The sequence below is a fragment of the Cnephaeus nilssonii genome, assembly GCF_951640355.1.
Source record: "Cnephaeus nilssonii genome assembly, chromosome: 15".
Lineage (NCBI taxonomy): Eukaryota > Metazoa > Chordata > Mammalia > Chiroptera > Vespertilionidae > Cnephaeus > Cnephaeus nilssonii.
In genome coordinates, this window is record NC_137086.1 from 63,633,663 (window position 1) to 63,659,078 (window position 25,416).

The following is a 25,416-nucleotide window of genomic DNA, read 5'->3' on the forward strand; positions in this document are numbered from 1 at the left end:
TGCAAAGGTAGCACATTGAGTTCCTGTAATACTCTTCCCCCAGCTTCCCCTGATGTGATCATCTTACATGACCTTGATCCAATGATCAAAAATAAGACATTTACATCCATACAGAGTATTCAGTAAACTAGAGATTCTGTTCAGATTTTGCCAGTTTTCCCCTTAAAGCCCTTGTGTTCCAGGATCTAATCCAGGATTCCACATTGCCCTTAGTTGCCATTAGTCACTAGTTTTCTCCAAAGGTGAGAGTTCCTCAATCTTTCCTTATCTTTTATGACCTTGATACTTGTGATGATTACTCCAGGAATTTTGTAGAATAACCCTCAGTTTGGGTTTATCTGAAATTTTTTTCCTGATTAGACTGATGTTATGGATTATTGGGAAGAATGAATTCTTACAGAGTTGATGTATTCTAATAGCTTTTTTGTCTATGATTATCTCAGATTTTATTTGTGTGCATTTTATTTTTAGAAAAGCTTGCTGGAATTTTGACTGGAATTGTATTGAATTTTATTTAGGTCAATTTGAGTATATTGACATCTTAACAGTATTGAGTTTTCAGTGTATGCATTCATGCTATAGCTCTCTATTTATTTGTGTCTTCTGTAATTTCCAGCAATGTATGAGAGTTTTTAGTTTAAAGATTGTGTGTGTCTTTTATTAAATTTCTCCCAAAGTATTTGATATTTTTGTAAAAGTATTTTTAGCAGTTGTTATTGCTGATATATTGACTTTGTGTCCTGGGACATTGCTAAATTGATTTAGTAGTTTTCTTTTAGATTTATTCAGACTTTTTCTATACACAATGTGTGATCATTGAATAAGAAGAGTTTTTTTTTATCTTCCTTTCCAATCTGTATCATTTTATTTCTCTTGCTTATCTGATTGCACTGGCTAGGACTTCCAGTAAAATGTTAAATAGTGGTGCTAAGAGCAGACATTTTTGTCTTTTTTTCAACCTTAGGTAGAAGCACTTAATATTTTACTATTAAGTGTTTTTATTTTTTTTTTTAATATATTTTATTGATTTTTTACAGAGAGGAAGAGAGAGGGATAGAGAGTTAGAAACATCGATGAGAGAGAAACATCGATCAGCTGCCTCTTGCACACCCCCTACTGGGGATGTGCCCGCAACCAAGGTACATGCCCTTTACCGGAATCGAACCCGGGACCCTTGAGTCCGCAGGCCGACGCTCTATCCACTGAGCCAAACCGGTTTCGGCCCTATTAAGTGTTTTTAGCTGTAGATATTTTTATGCCTATTACGGGCTGAGGAAATTCTCTTTTATTCCTAGTTTACTGAAAGTTTTTCACATAAATGGGTTATTATCTATAATAATAAAAGCATAATATGCTAATTAGACCAGACCTTCCGGATGAAGCTGGGGCTGCGAGGGAAGCCCGGGTCTTGGGTGCGATAGGGAAGCCGGTGCTGGCAGCTGGGGGAAGGAAGGCCTACTCTTGCGTGAATTTTTTGCATCAGGTCTCTAGTGTAACATAAATGGATGTGTCAGATGCTTCCTCTACATCTACTAAAATTATATGAATTTCTCCCTTAATCTGTTTATATAGTGAACTACATTAATTGACTTCCAACCTTTAATTTTTGGAATAAACACTACTTGATTATGTATTTATATATTGCTAGGTGATTTGATAATATTTTGTTAATTTTTTTTAATATTGATGTTCATGAAGAATTTCTTTTTTTGGTCTTGGTAACAGGATTATAATGACTTTATAGTATGAGTTGGGAAATATTCTCTTCTTCATTTTCTAAAAGGTTGTGTATGACTGGTTTCTCTCTTTTGTCAATTTTTAGAAGAGTTTAACAGTGGAGTCACTTAGTCCTAGAGTTTTCTTTTGGGAAATTGTTTAATTACAAATTCAATTTCTTAAACAGATATAGAGTTATTTAGATTTTCTATTTCTTTTTGTGTCAGTTTTAATAAGTTGTATCTTTAAAGGAATTTGTTTCATCCAAGTTGTCAAATTTGTTAGCATGAAGTTGTTTATAATATCCCTTTATTATGCTTTTAATTTTCGTGCAATCTGTAGTCATATTCACTGTTTTATTCTTAGTGTTGATAATTTCCATTTTCTTTCTCTGTCTTTATTAAAAATCTTGACTAGTATTTCTAGATGGTTATCAACTTTAGCAATCTTTAAAAAGAACCTACTTCTGGCTTTGTTGATTTGTTTTATTTGTCAGTTTTCTATTTCATTAATTTCCTCTTATTTTTATTATTTTCTGTCTTCTACTTACTTTGTGTTTAATTTGTGGAACTATATTACTTTTAACCATTGCTGTAAAGGAATTGTTAGTTAGGAAGGAAAAAAGATTAATCAGTATGAAAATTTTAAAATAAGGGAAAAATGTTTATAAAAATATCATAGGCAATTTGAACTAATATCAGTTTTCTAAATATGAGCAAAGTTCACCTATTAGACCTAAAATAATCTGAACAGTGTGGTTGCTTTGGTTTTGGTGGCAGCTGCCCAGAGGATTGGACTGTTTCATAGAAGGAACCATCCCGTATTACATGCCCTTTCTAGACTTGGCAAAGTAATGCCTCCTGGAAGATAGATACAAGAAGGCATACAACAGCTCTTCTTCCCAGATTTAAATTCATTTGAAACATGAAAATTATACATTAGTTTTAATTGATGTGTTCAGCCATGGACATTGATGTGAGAAAGATGATAATTATACTTAGGAGATAAACATTAATAGTTTTATGCTCATGGATCATCCATAAAAGAATTAGGTGCCCCATATGTTTTTCACCCACGTCCTTTATGAGAACATTACAGTGGAGGAAATGAATCTATGCTGGTACGGGGAATTAATGATTATTGTCTATATTCATAAAAACCATACAGTAACTGACATGTACCATAAAACAATAGCAATAATGATTATTGGAGGATTAATACACCTCCTACTTTTCAAAGCGTAATAGGCAGGCATTTTAATGCCCCAGATAAAAGCCACCTTTACTGTGAGGCCAGTGGGAGGTATTGTGGTTTTGTGCAAAAGTGTTTTGGATGACCAAGAAGGGGGTAAGATATCCAAGTTTTAGTCTTCATACTAAATTTTTTCTACAGAATTTAGTATTTTTGTTCCTGCTATTCTTTTTCATAATACTATTTGAAAACAAGATAAGAACATGTGAGTTTGCCATTGGCACCGATTCAGTTAGGTTTGGGTTCAAGGAAGACTTCTCCTTCATACTGCACTTAAATAAATACCACGTCGTAAGGTAACCTTCAGGCTGGCACTTCTTTGGCAGTCATTCGATGCGGATTGGTGGTATGTCTGTCCATCTCACCTTCTAAGTATTTGTTGCCAGGATGAAAAAAATGAATGAATGAAAGCAACATCCCAGTTGTTAATTAAATTTTGGAATGATTAATATTACAGACACTGACACCAGAACAGATACTGTTCTCACAGTGCACCGTCTTTGTGGAAGGCAGGAGGGGGGCATGGTGTGCGGAGACTTGCTCAGTCATTTTGACCTCTGGAATCTCCAAGGAACTAGTAATTGGGAAATGAAGATGTTCAGTAGATGTTCGTTAGTATTTTTAAAGAACATAAGTGTGATGTAGAAGTCACCTAATTTAAATAATTTAAAATTATTTTAAATAGTCCAGTATATTCCCAGGATATTTCAGACTTTGATTGATTGCCTTTTTCCTCGTTGTCTCCAAAGAAAGACGATGGTGTTTTGCAAACTTCTTTATGACTTCTGAGTTATCATGCTCATAGTCAAAAGATAAACAGCCATGTAAAGGGCAAACCAGGAAAAAAAAATCTGTATTTTGTTTTGCAACTGCGACTAGGATATATTTTTTAAATAATAGCAGAGAATTGCTTGGCTGAAAGAACAGTAAATTATTTATTCCCTTTGGAAAACTACACTGAAAGAGAAAAGCTGTTTTCCCTCCTTTTTGTATTAGAATTGATTGCACACTGGCATAATATTCTTCAGTTCTATAAGGATTGTTAGGGTTTTTTCTCTTCATAGGGTTTTTATTTCTGTAATATTTCCATGTAATGGCCAAGTAATAAGTACCCCATGGAAATTTTTTCAAGCTTTTTGTGGAGCAGATAATGTCGTTTTCTTGTCAAATAGCAAACTACTTTCATCATTTACTTTTCTTACTAGATAGTGCTGTATCTCGTGTAGAAATGTATGTTAGTTGGTGCAGAATTCTGCCTACTCTTAATGAGATAGATGCCCATTGCTGTCACATATCATTAGAAAATTGTAATTCTGATACTTTCAGGTCATTTTTAGTATCAGGAAATCTTGACAGCCTACGTAGTAACCTACCATGTCATCACTAAATGATAGTGTCGCTATGAGGTGATAGAGAACACAGAAAGAATAATAAGTGGCCCCCGCCCTGAAGAGCTTAGAGTCCAGCGGAAAGAAAGGCCAGCACACGGCAAACAAGGGCCCAACTCAGACCAGGGAGGATAGAGCTGTGCGCCCCTTGTTACAGGTGTTCGGAGCAGGAGAGCCATTGTATTTGGAGTTTCTTCTTTTTGCCTCCCCCGGATCTGCTCTCACTTCTTCTTCTTCTGGCTTCTTGTTGCGCTCGGCCAGTGAGGAGATCAGAAGGGAGGAGCCTGAGGTCCCATCGCCTCCCTCCCTGCTTGCCCTCTGTTAGCAGTCTGGGCTCTGGTCCTTCCACCAAGGGCGGTCAGACCTCTGTTTCTAACCTCAGGCAGGGTGCTGCACTGGCCTGCAGTGGGGCAGGCAAACAGTCCCTCTGTGAAACTCTTAAGCCAGGTCTTAGCTTACCCAGTCTGCCAGGCCCCTAACTATCCAGTGGCTCCAGTAGTTAGGGCAAGTTTTACAAAGGGAAGCTCATGCCAGTCCTGCAGGTTGGGGAATTGAGACCCGGGGAACAGCATAAACAAGAGCAGACACACAAAGTGCACCACCTTTTAGTGATTCTGGCAGTTCTCTTGCCAAAGTGGCCTAGGGAATCCCTGGCCTTAGTGTCAGGCCTTTACCGGTGTGGGCCTCTTTGCCTGTGGCCTCTCAAAGATGAGGATCTCACACAGTTTCATCAAAATGAAAATGTGAGGTGATCACTATTGATGACATTGGGAGGTTGCGGCCCCGGTAGTGGCAGCTCATAATTGTGTGCAGGGGTGTTGCCTGGAGCAGCGGTCGCCAACCTTTCGGACCTCACGGACCACCAGTGTCCGCGGACCACCGGTTGGCGACCGCTGGCCTGGAGTGTTTACTGAGGACGTGAATGGAGAATGCGATTTCCAAGCACCAGGTGTCCCTGGCCACCTTCACGTCTGTGCAACCTTCAGGCTCTTGGAAAACCTTGCTGTGAGCTTGTTCCAAATGCATGGACTCTTTCAGGCTTCTCCCCGTCTCTGCAAATCTCTCTTCCTTCCTCTTGTTTTAAGTTCATTTTATCAACAGACATTAGATGCCTGCTGTGTGCCAAGCCCTGTTTGGCTTCCTGGAATATACAGTAGGGGGCAGGGATAGAGAGCCCCTTACCTCCCAGGGTTTATGTTCTAATGAAGAGGATATAATATGCATAACTGCATAAATACATGACAGAATCTCAGAGAGTAAGTGCTGTGATAAAAACAAAATAAGGTGAGGGATGATGGGATGGCATGTGGGATGGCTAAAGAAAACTTCTGAAGAGTCCATGTTTCAGCAGAGAAGTAACTGCCACTGCTTCAGACAAGGGAACTACATCCTAAGCAGAGAAGTTTTCTTTCTTTTTTAAAAAAATAAATGACTTTATTTTTTTAAATATGTTTTTTATTGAGTTTTAGAGAGAGAGGCAGGGAGAGGAATAGAGAAATGGAAACATCAATGAGAGATAAACATCATCCGTCGGCTGCCTCCTGCATGCCCCCTACTGGGGATCAAGCAGGAATTGAACTGGTGACCTCTTGGTTCATGGGTGGAAGCTCAGCCCTTGAGCCACACCAGCCAGCTGCAGATAGGCTTTCTTTTAAATTGAACTCAGCTTTGAAATGCTGAATATTGTTTGTTTATTTTAACATCTTAAGATGAACTTAAGAAAAAGTCTTTTTTAATTTGGAAAAAAATACTGACACCCAGTACAAAATGAACATGTGTGGTCCCCTGTCAAAAATTAATAAGAATTTCCCTAAATAACTTATAGTGATGTTTCACATATGTGTTTTAAATGACATAAATGATCCTGGACTATCCATGGCATTGTGTAACTTGCCTTTGTCAGTTAACATATTTTTACTATGTATTCCTACTGATACATGTATCTCTGTATTTTTCATGTTAACTGCAGTTAGAAGCTAATATGTAATATTTTAATTAATCTATTTTATTATTGGGTGAATATTTTTAAATAATTTCATATTAAAAGTTGCAAGAAAAATAAAAATTCCCTTACACCTTTCACTCAGATTTGCCAAATGTTAACACTTTACCACAATCCTTTATTCTTCTCTTTTTCATATTTTCTTCTCTTTGCTTTGTTTTCTGTATATGTTTATAGTGTAAAATATATTCGCATGTATGCATAAAATTTTCTCTGAACCATTTGGGAATAAGTTGCAGACATGATGCTCATTTTTTCCTAAATACTTCGGTGTGCATTTCCCACAAAGCAAGAACATCCTCTTACATAACCGCAGGATAGTAATCAAAATTAAGCAATTATCTTCACTTCAGTGCTACTATAGGCCTCATTTTATTTTCTCAAATTGTCCTCGTGATATCTTCTCTTCTTTGCCCGGCCCAGGATTCTCTTCAGGACCAGTGAGTTGTCATGTCTCTTTAGGCTCCTGTAAATGCTTCAGTTCCTCGGGCTTTTTTTTTTTCTTTGGCTTTCATGACCTGGACATTTTTGAAGACCAGAGGCCAGTATTTTATAGACTGTTTCTCAATTTAGGTTTGTTTAGTGTTTTCAAATGATTAGATTCAAGCTTTGCATTTTTGACAGGAAAGCCACAGGAGAGGTGCTCATCCTTCTTGAAGCTCATGCCAGAGGCCCATGATAAGATTTGTCCCAGGACTGATGACATGAATGTCATCACTTGGTTAAAGTGGTATCTGCCAGGTTCCTCCCCTGAGGTTATTATAAGTACTGTCAGTAAGTGTCTTCGAGACCATGTCCGCATTCTTTGATGTGTCCTGCCTGATCCATTGTTACAGTGGTGCTGGCAAGTGGTGCTTTTCTAACTGCCGTGACTGGTACGCTTATTAGTTGGCACTCCTCTGTAAGGAGGGGCCTTCCTTCCCCCTTATTTACTTATTTAATCAAGATGCACTCGTGGATTTCTGTTTTATCCAGTGGGTTACAATCGATTATTCACGTTATTTTAACACTCAAGTTACCCTGGAATTGATCAGCAGGAATCCCTTCAAACTAGGTTCTTTCCATTTGACATTTTCCTACCATTCTTCAGTACTCCCTTTTCTGGTACAACAAGATGTTCTAGAATCATTTTGTAGTTCTCAAGCCCCAGATCTGGAATCTGGAATCAACCATTTCTCAGGGAGCCCTGGTCGCCCCCCCTACCCCCCTAAACCACCACCACCAGAAATGGTGTTTAGAAACCAAGATTTGGGTACTATGTGTGCTCACTGATACTTGGCTATCCTTGTTTCTAGGCCCTTTCATTAGATGGAGCTACTATATATTAAATATAACACACACACACACACACACACATCTGTATCTACTTGAGTATCTACCTAACATCTATCACCCATATACCTGTTTATCTACCTTTGAATCAACAGAAATCAGGGTTTATACTGATACTTCTAATTCCAATTCCGTTCCACAGGGTTCATTCTAGTCTTCTCCCTTTCTGTATTTATAACTCCCTTTTCTGATAGTGAGAAGCCCTGTTCCCATTATCCACAATATGTATTTTTTATTTGAGTATTTGAATGCACAAACAGTAGATCCAAAGTTTCTAACACTACCACTGTGAAAAACAAACACACTGTCAAGAATTCAAATAATAAGGTGAAGAGAGCAGCCAAGGAGCATACACACATAGCCCCTGGACAGACAGCAGAGTGGTGAAGGCCAGGGAAGGGGTGATGGGGGCTGGGGTGGAGGTAGGCAAAGGTGGGGGAAATGGGGGGCATCTGCAATGGTGTCAACAATAAAAAAAAAGATTCACTATCTATTTACAATGCTTAGGTAAAGTTTTTACTACCTTAGGGACAATAGTAGGTATACCTGAGTAAGACATTGTCCTTGTTATTAAATTACTCCAACTCTTCCTTCCTTCTCCTCTATGGAGGGAAGGAGTGAGCTGGCGTTGGTTTTGCCCCAGGGCTTTCAGAACCTAGGAAGGACTGAGAGTTCAGGCCTGGGTGGGGTGTGGGTCAGTGGGGACACGGCGTTGGGAGTGCGGGTGGAGGCTGTCCTTTCTCCTCCCTGTTTTGGTCCCACTTAGTGTCTGTGTCCACAGAGAGGATGGTACCTCATGCATCTTTGTGCTCTCCTTATGGGAGAGTTACCCCTTGCTGTATGGCAGTCCACTTTAGTGGTTTCAAACTTAGCAGCTTAAAATAATGAAGCGAATTTGTTTTGCTCATGGATATGCAATTTTGGCAGAACAAAATCAATCCCTAATACAGAAACTGCAAGCTAAGAATTTGTTTCCCTGTGTTATCATTTGGGGTTGTATGACCCTGTGAGATTTTGATCCTCATTAAATCTGTGGTTTCCTGATGACAGATGTAGCCCCATGTTTCTTTCATACACTAGTGATTCCTGATTTTGAGGGATCATATGGTGGGAAATACGACTACATTTATAAAGGTTAAAATATGATCTTTCGAAAGCTCGGTATGATTGGAAGATAGCCTAATGGAGAAAAATTTTTGCAATCAGTATGCAGAGAAGTAATATATTGGGTTTTAATGGGGACATACAGCATAGTTATAACTATGAGGACAAGTTGTAAAAGTTATGTGGTATATGGAAGCACATATGCTGCAAGTGTGACTTTTGGCTAATAATTTTTACTAATGTAAATTACCAAGTGACATTTATAGACTGTGTTTGTCATCAGGCATAAATGTGGAATGCTCATCATTAGTTTTCTGGACAAATATTTCTCCATGGGTCCCAGTGGATTTTGCCCTAAGCCTCTAATAATGCGGGGTTCTTAGGCTAATACATAGAGTGGCCTTCCTTGTATAGGCTGATCACTTGGAAATATCAGGATTCATCATCCCCAGTAATGAGAATGTGGCCTTGCTCTCCTTTGGGCTAAAGAGCAATCTCTCCCTCCCATGATCTCTGAATTATTTCCACGTCCCAAGGAACACCATCTGAGGCTATGGACGGATTCTGTTCCTCTCTTCCATTTGAGTACTTTCCCTTGCCAGCTATGGTTTTGTGCTTATAGATTCTGCCCCTCTCAACAAGACAATCCTGATGAATCATTAGAGACGCTAACCTTTACCATCTAGAGCTTTAAAAATTGTGAAATGGTTTTCAAATACCTGGTTCTTCTTGGAATTTCATATCACAGCTGCAGCAGCACGGGTTCTTCACCACCTAGCACAGGTGTGTCCCAGGTTCCCGTCTTCCCTTCCAGCCCCTTGGCTGCCAGAACTCAGTTCACCCCATTCAGTTCCCATTCAGCATCCTTTCAGGTGGATGGCGGCAGCTGCTGGGTGCAGCAGGGTATTCTTCTAAAGGAACAATTTGTGATAAAACGTAACACACATTTATAATGTTTTTATATGCAGTTCAAGTGTTGATCTGTAAAATTCTGCATGAATCCTGGGGCACAGGAAATCCTTAATGACTGTTTGACCTTCCTACTTGGGATTTTGCCATATCAGAGGTCAGTACTTGCCATAGCAGCCAGCCCCCACCTCCTGTGTGAGTGAACATAAAACGTGCAAATCTTCAAATGGGCACAAATGTTCAGCAAAACCAGACTTGATCTATTGAGGCTGCTAGTCTGTAATTTGCGGTTTCTACTGAGTTTTTATGAGGAATCCTTTTCATATACATAATACGTTTGTACTAAGTCTTGGAACATTCTCAGCCTTATAAAAAAAATGACACACAGAAATCATAGGTCAAACAGTGATTAAAAGAGATTGGGATGTGATAGCCACACACAAAACCACAGACCCTTGATGCCGCACTTCTCGCAGCTGGCTGGCAGAGCAAATGGACTAATATGCTCCACCCCAGGGAGCCCTTCCCCCAGCAGCTCCGACTCAGACACCGTGCTGGGTTATTACTCTGTGCGCATAAATCATAAGCACTTTTATGCTTTCCTTAGCATTTATGTAAAAGCGTTCTTTTAAGATTCTTCAGTTAAACTTCACCAATTGTCAGAGTAGCCTTGATAAGGAGGAAGGAATTGTAGAGTCCTTAATTCAGTATTTGGAGAAATATGTGATGTTAGCCATACAGCAAAGCCAGTCAGAGCCTGAAATAATTCGATTTAACTTGGTCTGCCAAACTACAAGGTCTCTTATTCAGCAAAGGATGTAAGGTAACTTACCCAAATTCATACAGTTATTGCAGAGTAAGTAAACATAGCCTGTAAATGGACTCTGAGCTTTCGAGCAGCTAAAGTGAAAAGAGAAACGTGGAGGGCTTCAGTAGTCACGTAGTCCTTAAATATAAACTTAGTCACCTGGGAGATGCAGAGACTTGCCTTATAAATGTGGTCCAAGAGGTATTCCTCCTACGTACCCTCCTAGACAGTGATACAGAAGATAAGGTGTTTATAACATTCTTGCAATAACTGGAAATGTTCATCCAGATGTTTTTGTTGTTTCCCTTTGTGCGTTTGGTGATCAAAATGCTCAAATGTGGTACTTGGTGGAGGATGAATGCGTTGCTATTTTACCTCTCCCCTCTCTAGGTCTTTCTTTAATGCTTTAACACAGTATCCAAATGCGACTACCATCAACAGTATTTTAAATGATTAATCAAGTCTAATTTTTAATATATGCCTGGGAATGAAAACAAATGAGCAATAAAAGGTTTGCTGACAATCCTTAGTGAGTAAGCAGTGGGAGGAGAGTTCCTAGCCTTGCCTGAACAGAAGTACATCTATTCCCAAATCAGGCGTCCGCGGTGCTTTTCTCCTCAGCGGCCGTGTCAGCGCGGTTGGCGTTTAGTGAGTCGTCTCTGCGGCGGAGCAGACATTGTGGTTATGCTCCTTCAGACACATCTGCACGTTGTTACTTCAGAGATCATCTCAGAGTGAACATGTTGCTGTACGTGAAAGGCAATTTGTAAACATCTTTTGATCAGAGGCAGGAGCGAAGGGTTGGAAATTACGTTCAGTGGCTTATAGGTGACCAATTGTTGGTTTTAGGCCAATAGACGGGAGGAGATAAAGTAGCCAGCACAGATTCAAAAGTATTATGGGAAATGGGAGTCATAGGCAGGTATAAGCCACCTGAATAAAAACAAGCATCAGGTAGTTTTGTTGGAGACGTAAGATAAACTGTAAGCAGCCTGTAGGTGTAAGGCCAATATTTACTAGTATTTGACTCAGGATGGAGAGTAAAGAATCAAGGTTTCCCCTGCTAGGAGAATGCCAGGGTGGACGGTGGTGGTGTAAGGATGGGTATAGTGAACCCACGACTGAACATGTTGGTATATACCTGCTTCATATTAAGAGCATCATTCCTCAGCACTTCAGAATCTCTTATGAGTAGACTGAATCCCGTGTTAGTGACTTAAGATGAGGGGGGAAATGACATCAGAGCTCCACAGGTGAGCCAGTGAAGTGTTGGCAAGCTAGGAGCTGATTCACAGGGAAGCATGAGGTAGCATGGGTTGTTTAACACAGAGAGTAGAACCGGCTTTTCCAAACCAGCATCTGAGGAATGATATTTTGGTAATACTGGAAATCCTTCACTTTAATCTTGCACTTGCAGTAACTGAGTTTTGCATGAACTTGTTAATTATGCAAAATGGTAAAACTGTACACAGTGTAACAGAATTGGGCTAGAGTTAGGAAGCTTATACAGATTTTACATTTTAAGATCATTTTTTCCAATGACAGCATGAATATATGAATGACTTCAACTATATGAGGAGAGCAGTTTGTTTTCTGCCTCCATTAAGGATAAAGGGAACCCTAAATTACAAAAGGAGGAATATGAATTGTCAGAATGAAATTGATTGCCATGTAGGGGTTGGGGGAGGTTGCCTGGCATGTAGTATATGTGCAGGCTTGCTCTACATTAATAGGCCACAGTGCCTAACACAGTATTGGCTCATGATAGATCCTTAATCATCAGTTCACTTCTTAGGTGGGGCATCAGTCAGGTTTTCAAGAGAGAACCAGAAACAGTAGAAGATTTGTGGCTATCTACACTAATAAAAGAGAAAGATGCAAATTGGCCGTACCTCTGCAACACTCGCCAGCCAATCAGGAGTGAGTATGCAAATTAACCCAACAAAGATGGTGGGTTAATTTACATACACAGGCATAGAGTGAAGACTGAAGGCTTCGCCCAAGCAAAGACTGAAGACTGAAGACTGAAGGCTTCGCTGTGGCCGGAGCCAAGCCTGAAGGCTGAAGGCTTGGCTCCGTTGAAGGCTGAAGGCTTGGCTCTGCTGCAGCTGGAGCCAAGCCTGAAGGCTGAAGGCTTGGCTCCGCTGTGGCCCGGGTCCCGGGTGCCAGAGGAAAACCATTGCCGGCAGCCAGGGGAAGGAAGGCCTATTGCACGAATCTTTGTGCAATGGGCCTCTAGTCTATATATATAATCTATATATATAAAAGGCTAATATGCTAAGTGTCCTTCCCTCCATCCGGGTAATGGCATCACGTAGCAATGCCCACTTCCTCTCTCTAGTGATGACTAGCCTCCTTGCAGTTTCTTCAGCCCAGGAACACGACTTGCTTTATAGCCAGGTGGAAACACTTTACACTGTAACCAAATGTCTGTGAAGTGTTTTCCCGTGCCTCATCTCATTTGATCCTCACAGAAGTCTTGGAGTAGATAGAGAGGAGACTCAGTGGAATCCTATTTTCTTTTCATTACCTGGAAAATGGAAATTTAGAAAGTATAGAAACTTGACCCGACTGAAAAGAAGTAAGAAATGGTGGATCTTGAAAATGACTTCAGGTTTTCTCACTGCGCAGAATATAGTCAAACACTGCTGCAATTAAATATTTTACCCTTTGTTCTCCCTGCGTGATCTACAATAATAATCTGCTTCGTGTTGATATTTACTGCTGTGTTGCTGACAATTACCTTAAAGAGAAGTTGGGGTGCTTCACTGGGCTGGAAAAAGTTTAGCTACATCAGAAAGCAGGTCTAATTAAGCATGTTTGTTCTATATCTATAAAAGGCTAAGTTGACTCACACATGCACGATACATATAAAGCTCTTGCTGGCACCAATTGCATGCGTGTTTCCATCTGTCATTGTTGATCATGAATTTGGTTGACACTTCTATTATTGAGAAAGGGCAAATAGCAATATTGAAATATTTCTTCTAATTGATTTCCTTTCAATGTGCACAAATTCGTGCACCAGGTCACTAGTCTATAAATAAAAGGGAAGAAGGTGGGTAGATAGATAGATGAATGGATGATAGATTGATCACATTAAGTTGGCCTATATGGTTGTGAGGAATTGACAGGCAAATGCAGAATACATGGGGCAGGCCATCAGGATGAGCAGGCTGGAAGTTCGGGCAGGAACTGATGTTGTAGTCCACCGGTGGAATTGTTGGAATTGCTTCTTCAGGCAAGCCTCAGTTCCACAGTTAAGGCCTCTCAACAGACTGGATTAGGCCCACATTGATTATCTGGGATAACCTCCTTTATGTGAAGTCACTGACTGTGGATGTTCACCACATCTGTAAAATAGCTGCACAACAACACCTAAATGAGGGTGTGATTAAGTGACTGGGGGCTTTATCCTAGCCAAGTTGTCGTGTACAGCTGGCCATCCCAGGTGGGTAGGGGTAGGACTATGTTTGGAGGTGACAAATCAGTTCTAACACACCCGCTTGGTAGCGGGGGAGCCTGGGTCTGAAGCCCAGTGCTCCGCCAAGTCTGGCTCTGCCTGCCAAGCACAGTGGGTAACCTCTTTGCTTCTGTTTCCTCGTATACAAAATGGGGTCAATATGCCAAATTTCTGGGTTTCTTGGATGATCAAGTGAATATCTGGCATGAAAAAAATACAGCTGACACTAGCAGTCGTGGTTTGGTGGGTTTTAAGGTTTACCATGTAATTGAGAGTTGTATCTTCACGTGGTTCGGAATGACATCCAGAAATGTGAGATGCCTAATTAGTTGGACACGGTAGCAGGAAAGGAGTCGGAGGACTATATGTTGGCGTTGGGACTTTAAAAAGTTTCTTTCTTCTTCTGTCTCTCACCACACATTAGTCAGGCCTGGTTTTAATAGTCTTTTATTGCACAGAGCAAAGCTTATCAGCTTATTTATCAAACGCAGGGAATAAAAAACCGTAAGTGAGCATGACTCTCCGAGGGCAGTGGAGGGCATGACACACGCTAACATCGGTGTGAATTCCAAGTGGAGTCATTAGGACCGATGCTGCTGGTATGAGTGCCAACTGAATTCCTAACGATGGGACTCGTGAAATCCTGTGCCACTTAGGATGTGAGGAAGTGAAGCACTTAGTGTTTCAGTTGGTTTATTGCAGCCCTTAACAAGCGTGACTGTAGTAAGTAAACAGTCAAATTAAACTCATGAATATCTGTTATAGTTTTTACTAGGTGTACCGGTTAATAATGGCGGGTTTTGTAATCAAAGAAAACATGACACTTTCAAGAGAAACATCAAAAGTGCTTTATTCAAAGTATTGTCCATCGATAGCTACACATTTCCCCATCTTTCAGGTAATTTGTGGATACCGTCCCAATAGAACTTTTCTTGTTTTGAGGCAAACCATTCAGAGACCCAACTTTTCACTTCTTCGTATGTTTTGAAGTGCTGCTCAGAAAGTACGTGTGCCATCAATCAGAACAAGTGCTAATCTGAAGGAGCAAGGTCTGGTGAATACAGCGGGTGGGTTAATACTTCCCAGGCAAGATCTTTTAACATGTCTTTAACTGGTTTTGAAGTGTGTGATGGTGCGTTACCATGAAGCAAAATTACTTTGCCGTGTCTTCTGGCACATTCTGGTCGTTTCACGATCAAAGCGTGGTTCAAATTGATTATTTGTTGTCAGTAGCAATCAGTATTAACGGTTTCACCTGGTTTTAGAAGCTCATAATACACCACACCTTCCTGATCCCACCAAACGCAGAGCATTGTCTTCTTTCCGAAGCGATTTGGCCTTGCAGTCAATGTTGATGGTTGACCTGAATCAACCCATGATTTTGTGCGTTTGGGATTCTCAAAATAAATCCACTTTTCATCGCCAGTCACAATTCGATGCAAAAAAGTTTTTTGTGCCGTTGAAGCAACATTTTACTGATGACTTTTCAGTTTTCCATTTGTCTTTCGTTCAGTTGATGTGGCACCCATTTTCCTTCCTTTAAAATCTTTCCTATTGCTTGTAAACCATTGGAAATTGTTTGATGAGCAACATTTAATCTTTATGTAAGTGGTTTTTGAGTTTGACACGCATCTTCATCTGATAATACTTGTAATTGTTGGTCTTCAAACATTTTCGGTTGACCTGAACCTGTGGACGGCAAACTGCAGCTCGCGAGCCCACATGCGGCTCTTTGGCCCCTTGAGTGTGGCTCTTCCACAAAATACCACGGCCTAGGCGAGTCTATTTTGAAGAAGTGGCGTTAGAAGAAGTTTAAGTTTAAAAAATTTGGCTCTCAAAAGAAATTTCAATCATTGTACTGTTGATATTTAGCTCTGTTGACTAATGAGTTTGCCGACCACTGACCTGGACGTTCTTTGTCTTTCACATCGAAATCATCACTTTTAAAGCATTTAAACCAGCGTTCACAAGTATCCTGAGATGGAGCATGTTCACCATAAGCTTCCCGAAGTATATGATAACTTCTTCTTCAAAATAAAGTAATGAATTAAAACTTCCTGCAAATGCTCTTTTTTTGGCATGAAATTCGACATTTTTAAGCATAAAAATATCTATGATGTTAACACCTTCAGCAAATTTGACATATGAAGTTTTGAAACTTGCTGTCAATAAAACAAAATAGCAAACATCAAATCGCATATATATCAACATATGTGTAACACTATCTATTGAAAAAAATCCGCATAATTAACTGGTACACCTAGTAAAACATAAAATTGAAACAAACACCTTTTGTACCAATGCACTGAAATGCATGAAGCAAGGATAAATACAGGAGAGCAAAAGAGGCAACTAACCAGGGTGATTCCTCCTTGGTATCTATAATAATAAAAGCATAATATGCTAATTAGACCAGACAGCGGAATGACCTTCCAGATGACCTTCCAGACGAAGCCAGGGCTGTGAGGGCCTCTAGCTTTATAATAATCAGCATCCAAAATGATAAGAGAAGAAACTGGAACTGATGATGGGATCTTAGTTTCTGAGAGAAAGGGAGGGAGTGTGGCAGGGCAAGCAAGAAGCATTTGGACTGAGAATGGGAGGCGTGTCAGCAGATGGCTATCCTTGCCCTTAGATGGGAAAGGTCACTAAGACCAAGAGGGCTGTATGTACGTTTTCATCAGAAGTTTCCCCCAAGCTAGCAAAGTTAGGCTGGCAGGACTTGAGCACGCATCTTCAGGGCTACTCCCTGAAGACCTGGGTGCCACTCTGGAGAAAGAGCGCAGAGCCTCCTAGATGGCTCACTATGGTCCCACCCAGTACGGTTCCATCCTTGAATGCTGGCCATAGGGTAGCGTGGGAGGAGAAAATGCAGAGAGTGACAGCCCAGAGGAGAGAGGAGGAGCCCAGGAGGTACTGAAGTATGGAGGGAGTGGGAGGAAGCCCCACGGTGGCCGCAGCAGGGGGAGAATGGAGGAAAGGGAAGGCAGAATGGTGGGTCACCAGGCATCTGGCTTCATTCTGGAGCAGCTGGCGGGCATGGCCCCAGGGGATGCAGGCACCAGATGTGTGGGAAGGGCTGTAACTCTAGACCCTAGAAGGCCTCTGAGGAAGAGAACCAAATAGTAGTAGATTATGTTAGTGGTCCAGAGAGTCCTAAGACAGACAGTCTTGTAGAACTGGCCATAGTCATTTGGGACCTTCTTTTTCTCTTCGAGGAAAGAGTGGCACCTGAGGACTCTAGGGAGAGGGCCAAGGCAACGCTGATCATTGAAGACACAAAACAAAGCAATGAAATGCTGCTACCAATATTGTTTGCACTGAAAATGTATCAGTTAAAAAAGAAACCCTCTTTTAATTAAAAACTCGGCAAGGCAGCTGAATCAGAGCATTCCAGTGCATGTGTACCTTGGAGATACTGCAGGTTTAGTGCCAGACCTCCGCAATAAAACATCACAATAAAGTGAGTTGTAATTATTTTGCTGGTGGCGGGTCTTGCCTTTGATTTGTAAAAACTCAGTATCTGTGAAGCCCAATAAAAGTAGGTATGCCTGTATTCCAGATTCCAGAGCTTCATCTTGGTATTTGCCTCACAGATCCTGAGAGGAAGGGGTGTAAAATAAAATTCATTCAAAATCAAGTGAAAAGGGCCCCAAGCCAGAGTGTATTTTTGGATAGGACTTATTTTCTGCATTTTAAATTTAACCGAGTGGAATTCATTTGTAACCACTGTCCTATTCAACCTTTAGAAATGAAGGGATTGCCGTTTAATGAGAGGTGTGCATTTTACTGTGGTGCTGGAACACAGTGTCCTTGGCTTAGTGATTCTCCAGGGCTGCATTGAGCACAGAGGACACACAGATTCACCCCAGACCCGACAGACCTGCGTTTATACATGCACATCCAGGCTTGGGGCAGCCTAGCTTCTGTTCCCAGTGGAGCGTCAGATGGCAGAAGTGACATAACCGGTGTCTGGTGTCATATTGATGAGCCCATGAAGGCAGAACAAGTGAGGGAGAAAGGAGGAATTTTCAGGTAAAGATAGAATTTATAAAGAAGATGCATAAAGTGATTGACTAAAACTTAGCCAATATAAACAACAAATGAGAAGTTTTTGAAGTCTTCCTTCGTTTACAGAAGTGCTATCTTTGGGAATATCTTAAAGTGATGTCAGCTAGAGGAAGATCAATATAATAGAGAAAGAATTGTCCATGACATATATTTAGGGGGAAGATTTGTAACTGGTGACATCAGTGAGTGGTCAGCAATTGTGAAGTAAGGCATGATTCAAGATAAAGCCTAAGGGGTGTTTATTCAGTGACATGAAGATACCCCAGACCTTGGAGATAAGCCTGATGTAAGGAAAGCACTTCGAGTAAAACTCAAGGGAAAATCTTTGCAAAGTATGTCAAAATGGGTGATTGATCACTTTAAAATCTAGTTTAAAAATTCTCATCAAATTTATATATGATTTTATTTGCATGACTTACACCTGACAGTTATCTATTTAGTGGAAGTTTGTAAAGAGGTAATTATCATTTATAGTCTAATTTCCTGAGCTGTAATTTAAAAGAAGAGACAACTTGGCATATAAAGCAACGACTATTCTTTAAAACTTTTGAGCAGTTCCTACAATTTTCATAATTTTCCTATATGCAAGGTATTTATTGCACTGCTTGAATTCACTTATTAGTTTTTCATTCACTCAACAAATATTTATAGTGTTTACTATTGTCAAGCACTGTTCCAAATGGTGGGGATAAAGCAGAAAAGAGTCTATATTGTATATCATTGGTTTCAAGATAAATATTTTCTCACATTTTCACATCTCTGAATTGGAATGTGACTTACAATCTATTATGTGTCATAATTTGGTTGACAGAAGTTTTTCTTCCTAAATGGCACACAACATCATGGTACAGCTCACAACTGACAACATCTTATAATTGTTGGAATAGAGTATAATGAAACAATTATAGTTACACACACACACATATACACCTAAGCAACTATTTCATGTTTATTGATTGGGAAAATAGAGATTATTCTCCTGAGAAACTCATTTCTGTACTTCTAGGAAAAAAATGGCCCTAATATAGAATGCTGTGTCTGTTCTTGAGAGTTGTAAATTGAGAGTAAAATTTTTTTAATTAGCAGAGAAGATGGAATACAGACGAATGTAAATGCTAAACTTCCCTGTGTTTCTGCCCTCATTATGCACGAGAGGTTTAAGTGACAGCTTAATCATTTCAGCGCTTGTGTTATGTAGGATCTTGGCAATGTGTATGTATGTGTCTTATGTTACTGTTTTTTCTCTGTGTTTTATTCTGTGACTAAAATCAATTTAATTACTTTATAATATTGCTATAAGTAAATCCAATTATGAAAGTCTGAATCATTCAAGAAAGTTAAATTAGGAGGTGATTCTTTCCTTTGAACATGGAATTATCATAGAATTTGCTCAAATGAGACATTGAAAATCAACTTTGAATCATAGAAATTCAGTCTGCATGCAGTTTTAAAAGCGTGCTGTCATGAAAATGAGGTACACCTTCATTGATTAGGTACACCTGCATGATGAAGTACACCTACATCTGAGATACACCTGCATGTGAGGTACACCTGCATGATGAGGTATACCTGCATGAGGAGGTACACCTGCATGATGAGGTACACCTGCATGAGGAGGTACACCTGCATGAGGAGGTACACCTGCATGATGAGGTACACCTGCATGAGGAGGTACACCTGCATGAGGAGGTACACCTGCATGATGAGGTACACCTGCATGAAGAGATACACCTGCATGATGAGGTACACCTGCATGAGGAGGTACACCTGCATGAGGAGGTACACCTGCATGAGGAGGTACACCCGCATCTGAGATACACCTGCATGATGAGGTACACCTGCATATGAGGTACACCCGCATCTGAGATACACCTGCGTGATGAGGTATGCCTGCATGATGAGGTACACCTGCATGATGAAGTACACCTGCATGATGAGGTACACCTGCATATGAGGTACACCCGCATATGAGGTACACCTGCATATGAGGTACACCTGCATGATGAGGTACACCCGCATCTGAGATACACCTGCATGATGAGGTATGCCTGCATGATGAGGTACACCCGCATCTGAGATACACCTGCATGATGAGGTATGCCTGCATGATGAGGTACACCCGCATCTGAGATACACCTGCATGATGAGGTATGCCTGCATGATGAGGTATACCTGCATGATGAGGTATACCTGCATGATGAGGTATGCCTGCATTGTTGAGTTGAATAAACAGTTGAATTCAGCTGACTATACTAAAAAAAACTCAATAGTATGCTGTACATATATCTTTATTTAAACATTATCCAGAAGTCACCCACTGGGAATTAGAATTTATCACTCATTGATTTTAAACAAATGCTCAATTTTTCTGATCATAAAAAAGAAATATTTCCTCCATTGTATATTTATAAGCCAGTACTAATTGTAGCATGTGGCTCCCAGATTTTAAGACTGTATATGGCTATAAATTATTTATACTGTTTATTAAAGTTTATAACTTTAGTGCGCGAGCTTACAGTTTCAGCAGTCATGAGCAAACATATTTCCCAATAGATCTGAAATCTGTATTTCATGAGCAGTGTTAGTGACCACACATGGAGTGTGTAGGCGTACTCAGAAGGGACCTTACTTTCAGATTCGAGGAGCAAATCACATCCAAGCAGGGACTTAAATGATGCACAGGGGCAGAGGGATAAACATTTGCGAAACCTAGACGTGTAGGAGAGAACTGGAAGAGACTGGGGCTGGGAAGTGTGCAGCGAATTAAAAGAGATACATCTGTGCCAGACCCAGAAATGCCTTCTTAGCCGTGACAAGCATTTGGCCTTTCCTTCTAAGGGCACAGCCATTAAAGTGTCTCAAGCGGGGGGTTGGGGTGTGATGTGATGAGACTGGTGTTTTGGAAAGACCACTGTGGCTGCAGTGAGTTCAGCTGCCTGTGGGGAGATGAAGGGACTGTAGCAATTAGAGAAGAAGGACAGGAAGTGGGAGCTAGACTAGCTTCTGCAGGAGCAGAGGAGTGTGCAGAGAGCAGAGCTCCTCAGGAAAACGTGGTGATGCGCTGGACGAAAGGGGCCCAGAGCCATGGAGGCTGATTCCCACAATGTCAGCGTGGCCAGCTGGAGGGACAGGGACGGCCGTGCCTTCTCAGAAAGAGTGATCACAGGAAGAAAAGCAGGCTGGGGGCAGGGCGTCAAGATAATGAGTTCACTCCCAATGGAGCTGTCCCGATGGCCATGGAGAAAGGCAGGGAGAGCCAGGACCTAGAGCCAGCAGGGTTTAGCAGAGCCTGTTGGAACCTGGGAGAGGCTGGGTGAGTGGAGACACTCAGATTGCGCAATAGCCCAAGCACCCAAATGAAGCCCCGGTCTGCCTGGTTATGTTTAGCTTTTTCCAGCTGTGCTGTGTAACCCACATGTAGGTGGCATCCCGGCAGGGGAATGGAAGCCTCAAATCATCTGCACTGGAAAGGCAGGTACCTCAGGAGTTTGGGAGGAAATTTAAAAACATCCCCATCAAAAAAAACCTTGCTTATTTCTTTAGTGCCATAATATCAGGGGGTCTTTCTACAACACATTCTTAGCTGGAGGGCATGCATGCACACACGTGGGCATGCACATTCTGTTCCCTTAAATGACAAGGAGGGACATTGCCATTAGAGTAGGGCACGCATTTCTGCACGTCTGTGTCTAAGCCTGTACCCGCAGCTCTGTAGGAGGAGGAAAGTGACTAGCATTGTACCCTCCATGGATGTTTTCTAGGGTCCTGCCATCAGGGGAATATGCCAGACCTATTTCTGAGTTCGTCCAAGCCTGCCAGACAGCCTTTCGTCATGGGCATTTCCCCCTTTGACTGTGCCCATGGTTACCGCTCCATTCCTGCCCAGGGTAGTGTTAGCAGCTGTTGGAACCACATTGCCAACATCCTGTGACCCTCAGAGAATCCCAGGCCTGGTCTGGCCACCCAGACATTCTCAGTCAGTAAATCCCATTGTATCCCGTGCCCACTGTGTCCCTTTGGGCATTGCACCAGCCCCTGGGAGAGGTACTCCTTTCAGCGGCCTCACCAAATGCTGAGCAGGCTTTCCTCCAACAGGACCCTGGAAAGCGCCCCTAGGGGGTGGGGGTGGGGTTAGTATTTGAAGGCAGCAGTGGTCCCTGTGAAGAAAAGAGGAGAAACCAGGAGCTTCTGAATGGGCCCTGGCAGTTAGTGAGGAGAGAACCAGGGGTGGGCTTGAATGTGAGAGCTGCATACTAGGGACATGTTTCGTTTGAGAGCCCTTTCCGAGGTCGCCTAAATTTGACTTACAGTCTTCAGCAGTCCTTGCGTCCTGAACACTGTGCGACTCCCTGGGGTGCCGTCATGTAATTGGTCATCCTGGGCCGGAAGTACAGCACCAACTTGTGTCCTTTCAGCGTTGGTGCTGTCTTCGCACAACTGTAGGCAAACCTTCTTGCCAGTGTCATTTCTCCTGTAAGTTACAGCCTCCTCACAGGGCCCACTCTTCCTACACTTGAATAAAATCTCTTCTGGAGCCGTAATCCCTGTGATAGCCCGGATGCTGTGTTCTCATGGCCTCACGTGGAAATCTTTATGGGATCATTGTGGTGCCGTTAAGTGGTTATTAGTACCACGTCACTTAGCAATAAAGCCCTGAGAAGCCACTGCAGAGCGTGGCCCATTATGACTCTTTAAAGTCTAAATAGCTGGGCTATTTCCAGACGTACTTTGGGAATGCATGATGAGGTACAAATAGCCAAAGACATTTGTCTGCCTGAGGGACTCCAGCATTTCTTTCTGATTAAACAGAAAACAAAACAAAACTCTGTTTCTCTTGCATTTCTATTTCACAGGGGCTTGATTTGTGACCCTTATTTTTCTTGGCCATTGGGGCTTAAAATTTTACTTGGGCCCACGTGGCTTATGTAGAAAGGGTGGAAAAGATGTTCGTATGTGGGTAGCTCTCATAAAAGCTGCTCAAACGTTAGGTCAATTGTGCGTCTTTCAGACAGCAGACTTGTCAGTTCTTTTTTCCTTCAGATCCTTCTGTCAGCAATATTTCTTTCATGATAACATTTATTTATCAAAGTTTATGCTACTTTGACTTTTTATAAAATGCCAGTGAAGATAAATGGATCGATTGACCCCAAGAGCAGTTTATTTATCCCTTTAGTCACACTTCAGTGGCAAAATCAATACCCCTGTGAAATATCTTGATATTACAGCGGTTCCAGTAAACAGTGACATTCCTGAGATATGTGCAAAGGGAACTAAAATTTATTATCAACTTAGATTTTTTAGTACCTGTATTGATTTTCCTGGAGAAGCTTGTGAATTTTTATTTATCTGTGGCTGAGCAAGTGACCTTTGTTTCACAAAACTGCAGCGTAAACTTGCCAAGATTAGGGGAGTTGGGAGGACTGGCGTATATTGGTGAATGTGCGGTGAAAACAGAAAAGTGAACAAGAAGGTTTTTGGTTTTGTCCAGAAGTGGGCTTTTTTTTTTCTTTCTCAAATATTCAACATTTTGCATTCTTTAGTGTTGCCAAATCCACACATTTGAAATGCACAGTACTTATTAAGGACATCCTGTGCCTAGATCCTTGAGAATCGTTTTAGGGTAACTGGCATTAGAACTGGTCTTGGTTTTGAAAATGAGGTTAGCATGAGCAGAAACAGGAGAGAAGAGGACAGAGGAGAGGAAGGAGGTTGGTGTGGAAGGAGGAGAAAGGGAGGCGAGGGGGAGGTGTGCCCCACTGGGAGCAGGGGCAGTCATAGGAGATAAGGTTGGTCAACATGCAGATACCAGTCAGCAGGGCCTTGAGGCAGTGGGAGCTGTTGTAGTATTTAAGCTGAAATGAAATGTATTATTGAAAAGTGGGTCTGGTGGCAGGAGCTGTGCAGAGTGGGTGGCTGTACAAAGAGGCTTTGTAAGGCAATGGAGCTGGGCCCGTAGCTGGGTGCAGCCATGAGAGCTGGAAGCAACACGTGGTGGGCCAGTGCTGGCAGGAGCAACTACAGGACTAAGAATGATGCTGGGGAGAAAAGGAGCTGGTAAAAGAGAAGGCGTCCAAGATGTGGTTGTTTATGGAAGGGCTCTTCCTGATCATGACCTTGTTTTGAGATTTGAGATGTGGGGGTCATGGTCAGTTTCAAGGGTTAAGGCTTTGGAATCCCGTGCTGATGCAAGAATGCTGGCTGGGAGCTGCCCGGCCCTCTGTGTGCCTTGGTGTCCTCATATAAATTGTGTCCCTTAGGGCTGGAGAGACAGTTGAATTCAGTAACTGCATTGGGCATCACTTTGGGCACAGGGTGGGTGCTCGGTGCATGTGAGCAGTTATTATTTTGAGGATTACATAGAGGAAAATGTGAAGACTTAAGAAGGCCAAAACAAAAAGCAAAAGTCATGCAAACTCAGATTTCTCTCATTCTGCAATCACGTTTCTGAATTAGCTGGGGGGGGGGGGGGGGGCATCCACTTCTGTCTGTGTTCTCTCTATAAGGCTATGGGATGCTCAGCGGACATTGCAGAAAGGGTGGAAGTAGGGAATTTTTAAGGCTTGTTGACCCATCTTATCAGATAAACTCTCTAGTATTTTTGCAAGGTTAATCATTTGTGTTTTTTCTTATCAATTCACAATCCATGTTATTTATTGAACTGGCAGTTCATAATTCTGTTTGTGGGTCAGGGCTCTTAAATGTGTAATATTCACTTGTTGTACCTTGTCATGTATGCCCAACTAAACACTTCAATTCAGTATTTACTGAACTTGCCAACTATATCTTCATCACTATTCTAGACAAATAAAAAGGTATAAAACGTATATTTTGCTCCTAAAGGGTATCTTATCAGAAAGAAAGACTATAAAATTATGATATAAAAAAGTCAATAAGCCCTAGCTGGTTTGGCTCAGTGGATAGAGTGTTAGCCTGAGGACTGAAGGGTCCCGGGTTCAATTCCGGTTAAGGGCATATGCCTGGGTTGCAGGTTCAATCCCCAGTAGGGGGCATACAGGAGGCTACCAAAGAGTAATTCTCTCCCATCATTGATGTTTCTATCTCTCTCTCCCTCTCCCTTCCTCTCTGAAATAAATAAAAAATATATATTTTTAAAAAGTAAATGAATAAGGACTGAAAGGAGTGGTATAGACAGTAAGTACTTCAGAAATTGAAAGAAGTTAGAAATGTGAAATAATCAGAAAAGGCTTCCCAAAGGGAGGTCAGCTGGGCTCCGAGGAGACAGGGCAGTGTGATGGGGGGGGGGAGTGTGAGGAGAGGGGGCACTGGAAGAGGAAACAGGTTTGGGCTGAGTCTTCAGGGAAGGTTGAGCACGCCCACCTGGTCAGAGCTCCCCTGGACCAGGTCGAGGGGC

General features: G+C 41.6%; 2 protein-coding genes across 6 annotated transcripts in view; one reads left to right on the forward strand and one right to left on the reverse strand.

Moving 5' to 3' along the window:
* AFF3 (ALF transcription elongation factor 3) overlaps positions 1-25,416 on the forward strand; it is a 514,559-nt gene that overhangs the window by 171,950 nt on the left and 317,193 nt on the right. The gene's annotated exons all lie outside the window — the stretch shown is intronic.
* On the reverse strand, positions 18,209-21,160 carry LOC307112136 (uncharacterized protein). Of its 2 annotated transcripts, none has more exons than XM_079792553.1 (2): positions 19,579-21,160; positions 18,209-19,543 (listed from the first exon to the last, which is right to left on the reverse strand). In XM_079792553.1, exons 1-2 carry the CDS (start codon positions 20,256-20,258, stop codon positions 19,534-19,536), a joined length of 690 nt encoding a protein of 229 aa, XP_079648679.1. In that variant the 5' UTR covers positions 20,259-21,160; the 3' UTR covers positions 18,209-19,533. The 2 variants fall into 2 exon arrangements, with proteins under 2 accessions (XP_079648679.1, XP_079648680.1); XM_079792554.1 differs by having other exon boundaries at positions 18,209-20,039; positions 20,128-20,168.

Bases quoted from the DNA above. Each gene is read 5' to 3' on its own strand.
- LOC307112136 (XM_079792553.1), bottom strand. From the start codon at position 20,258: ATGCAGGCATACCTCATCATGCAGGTATACCTCATCATGCAGGTATAC.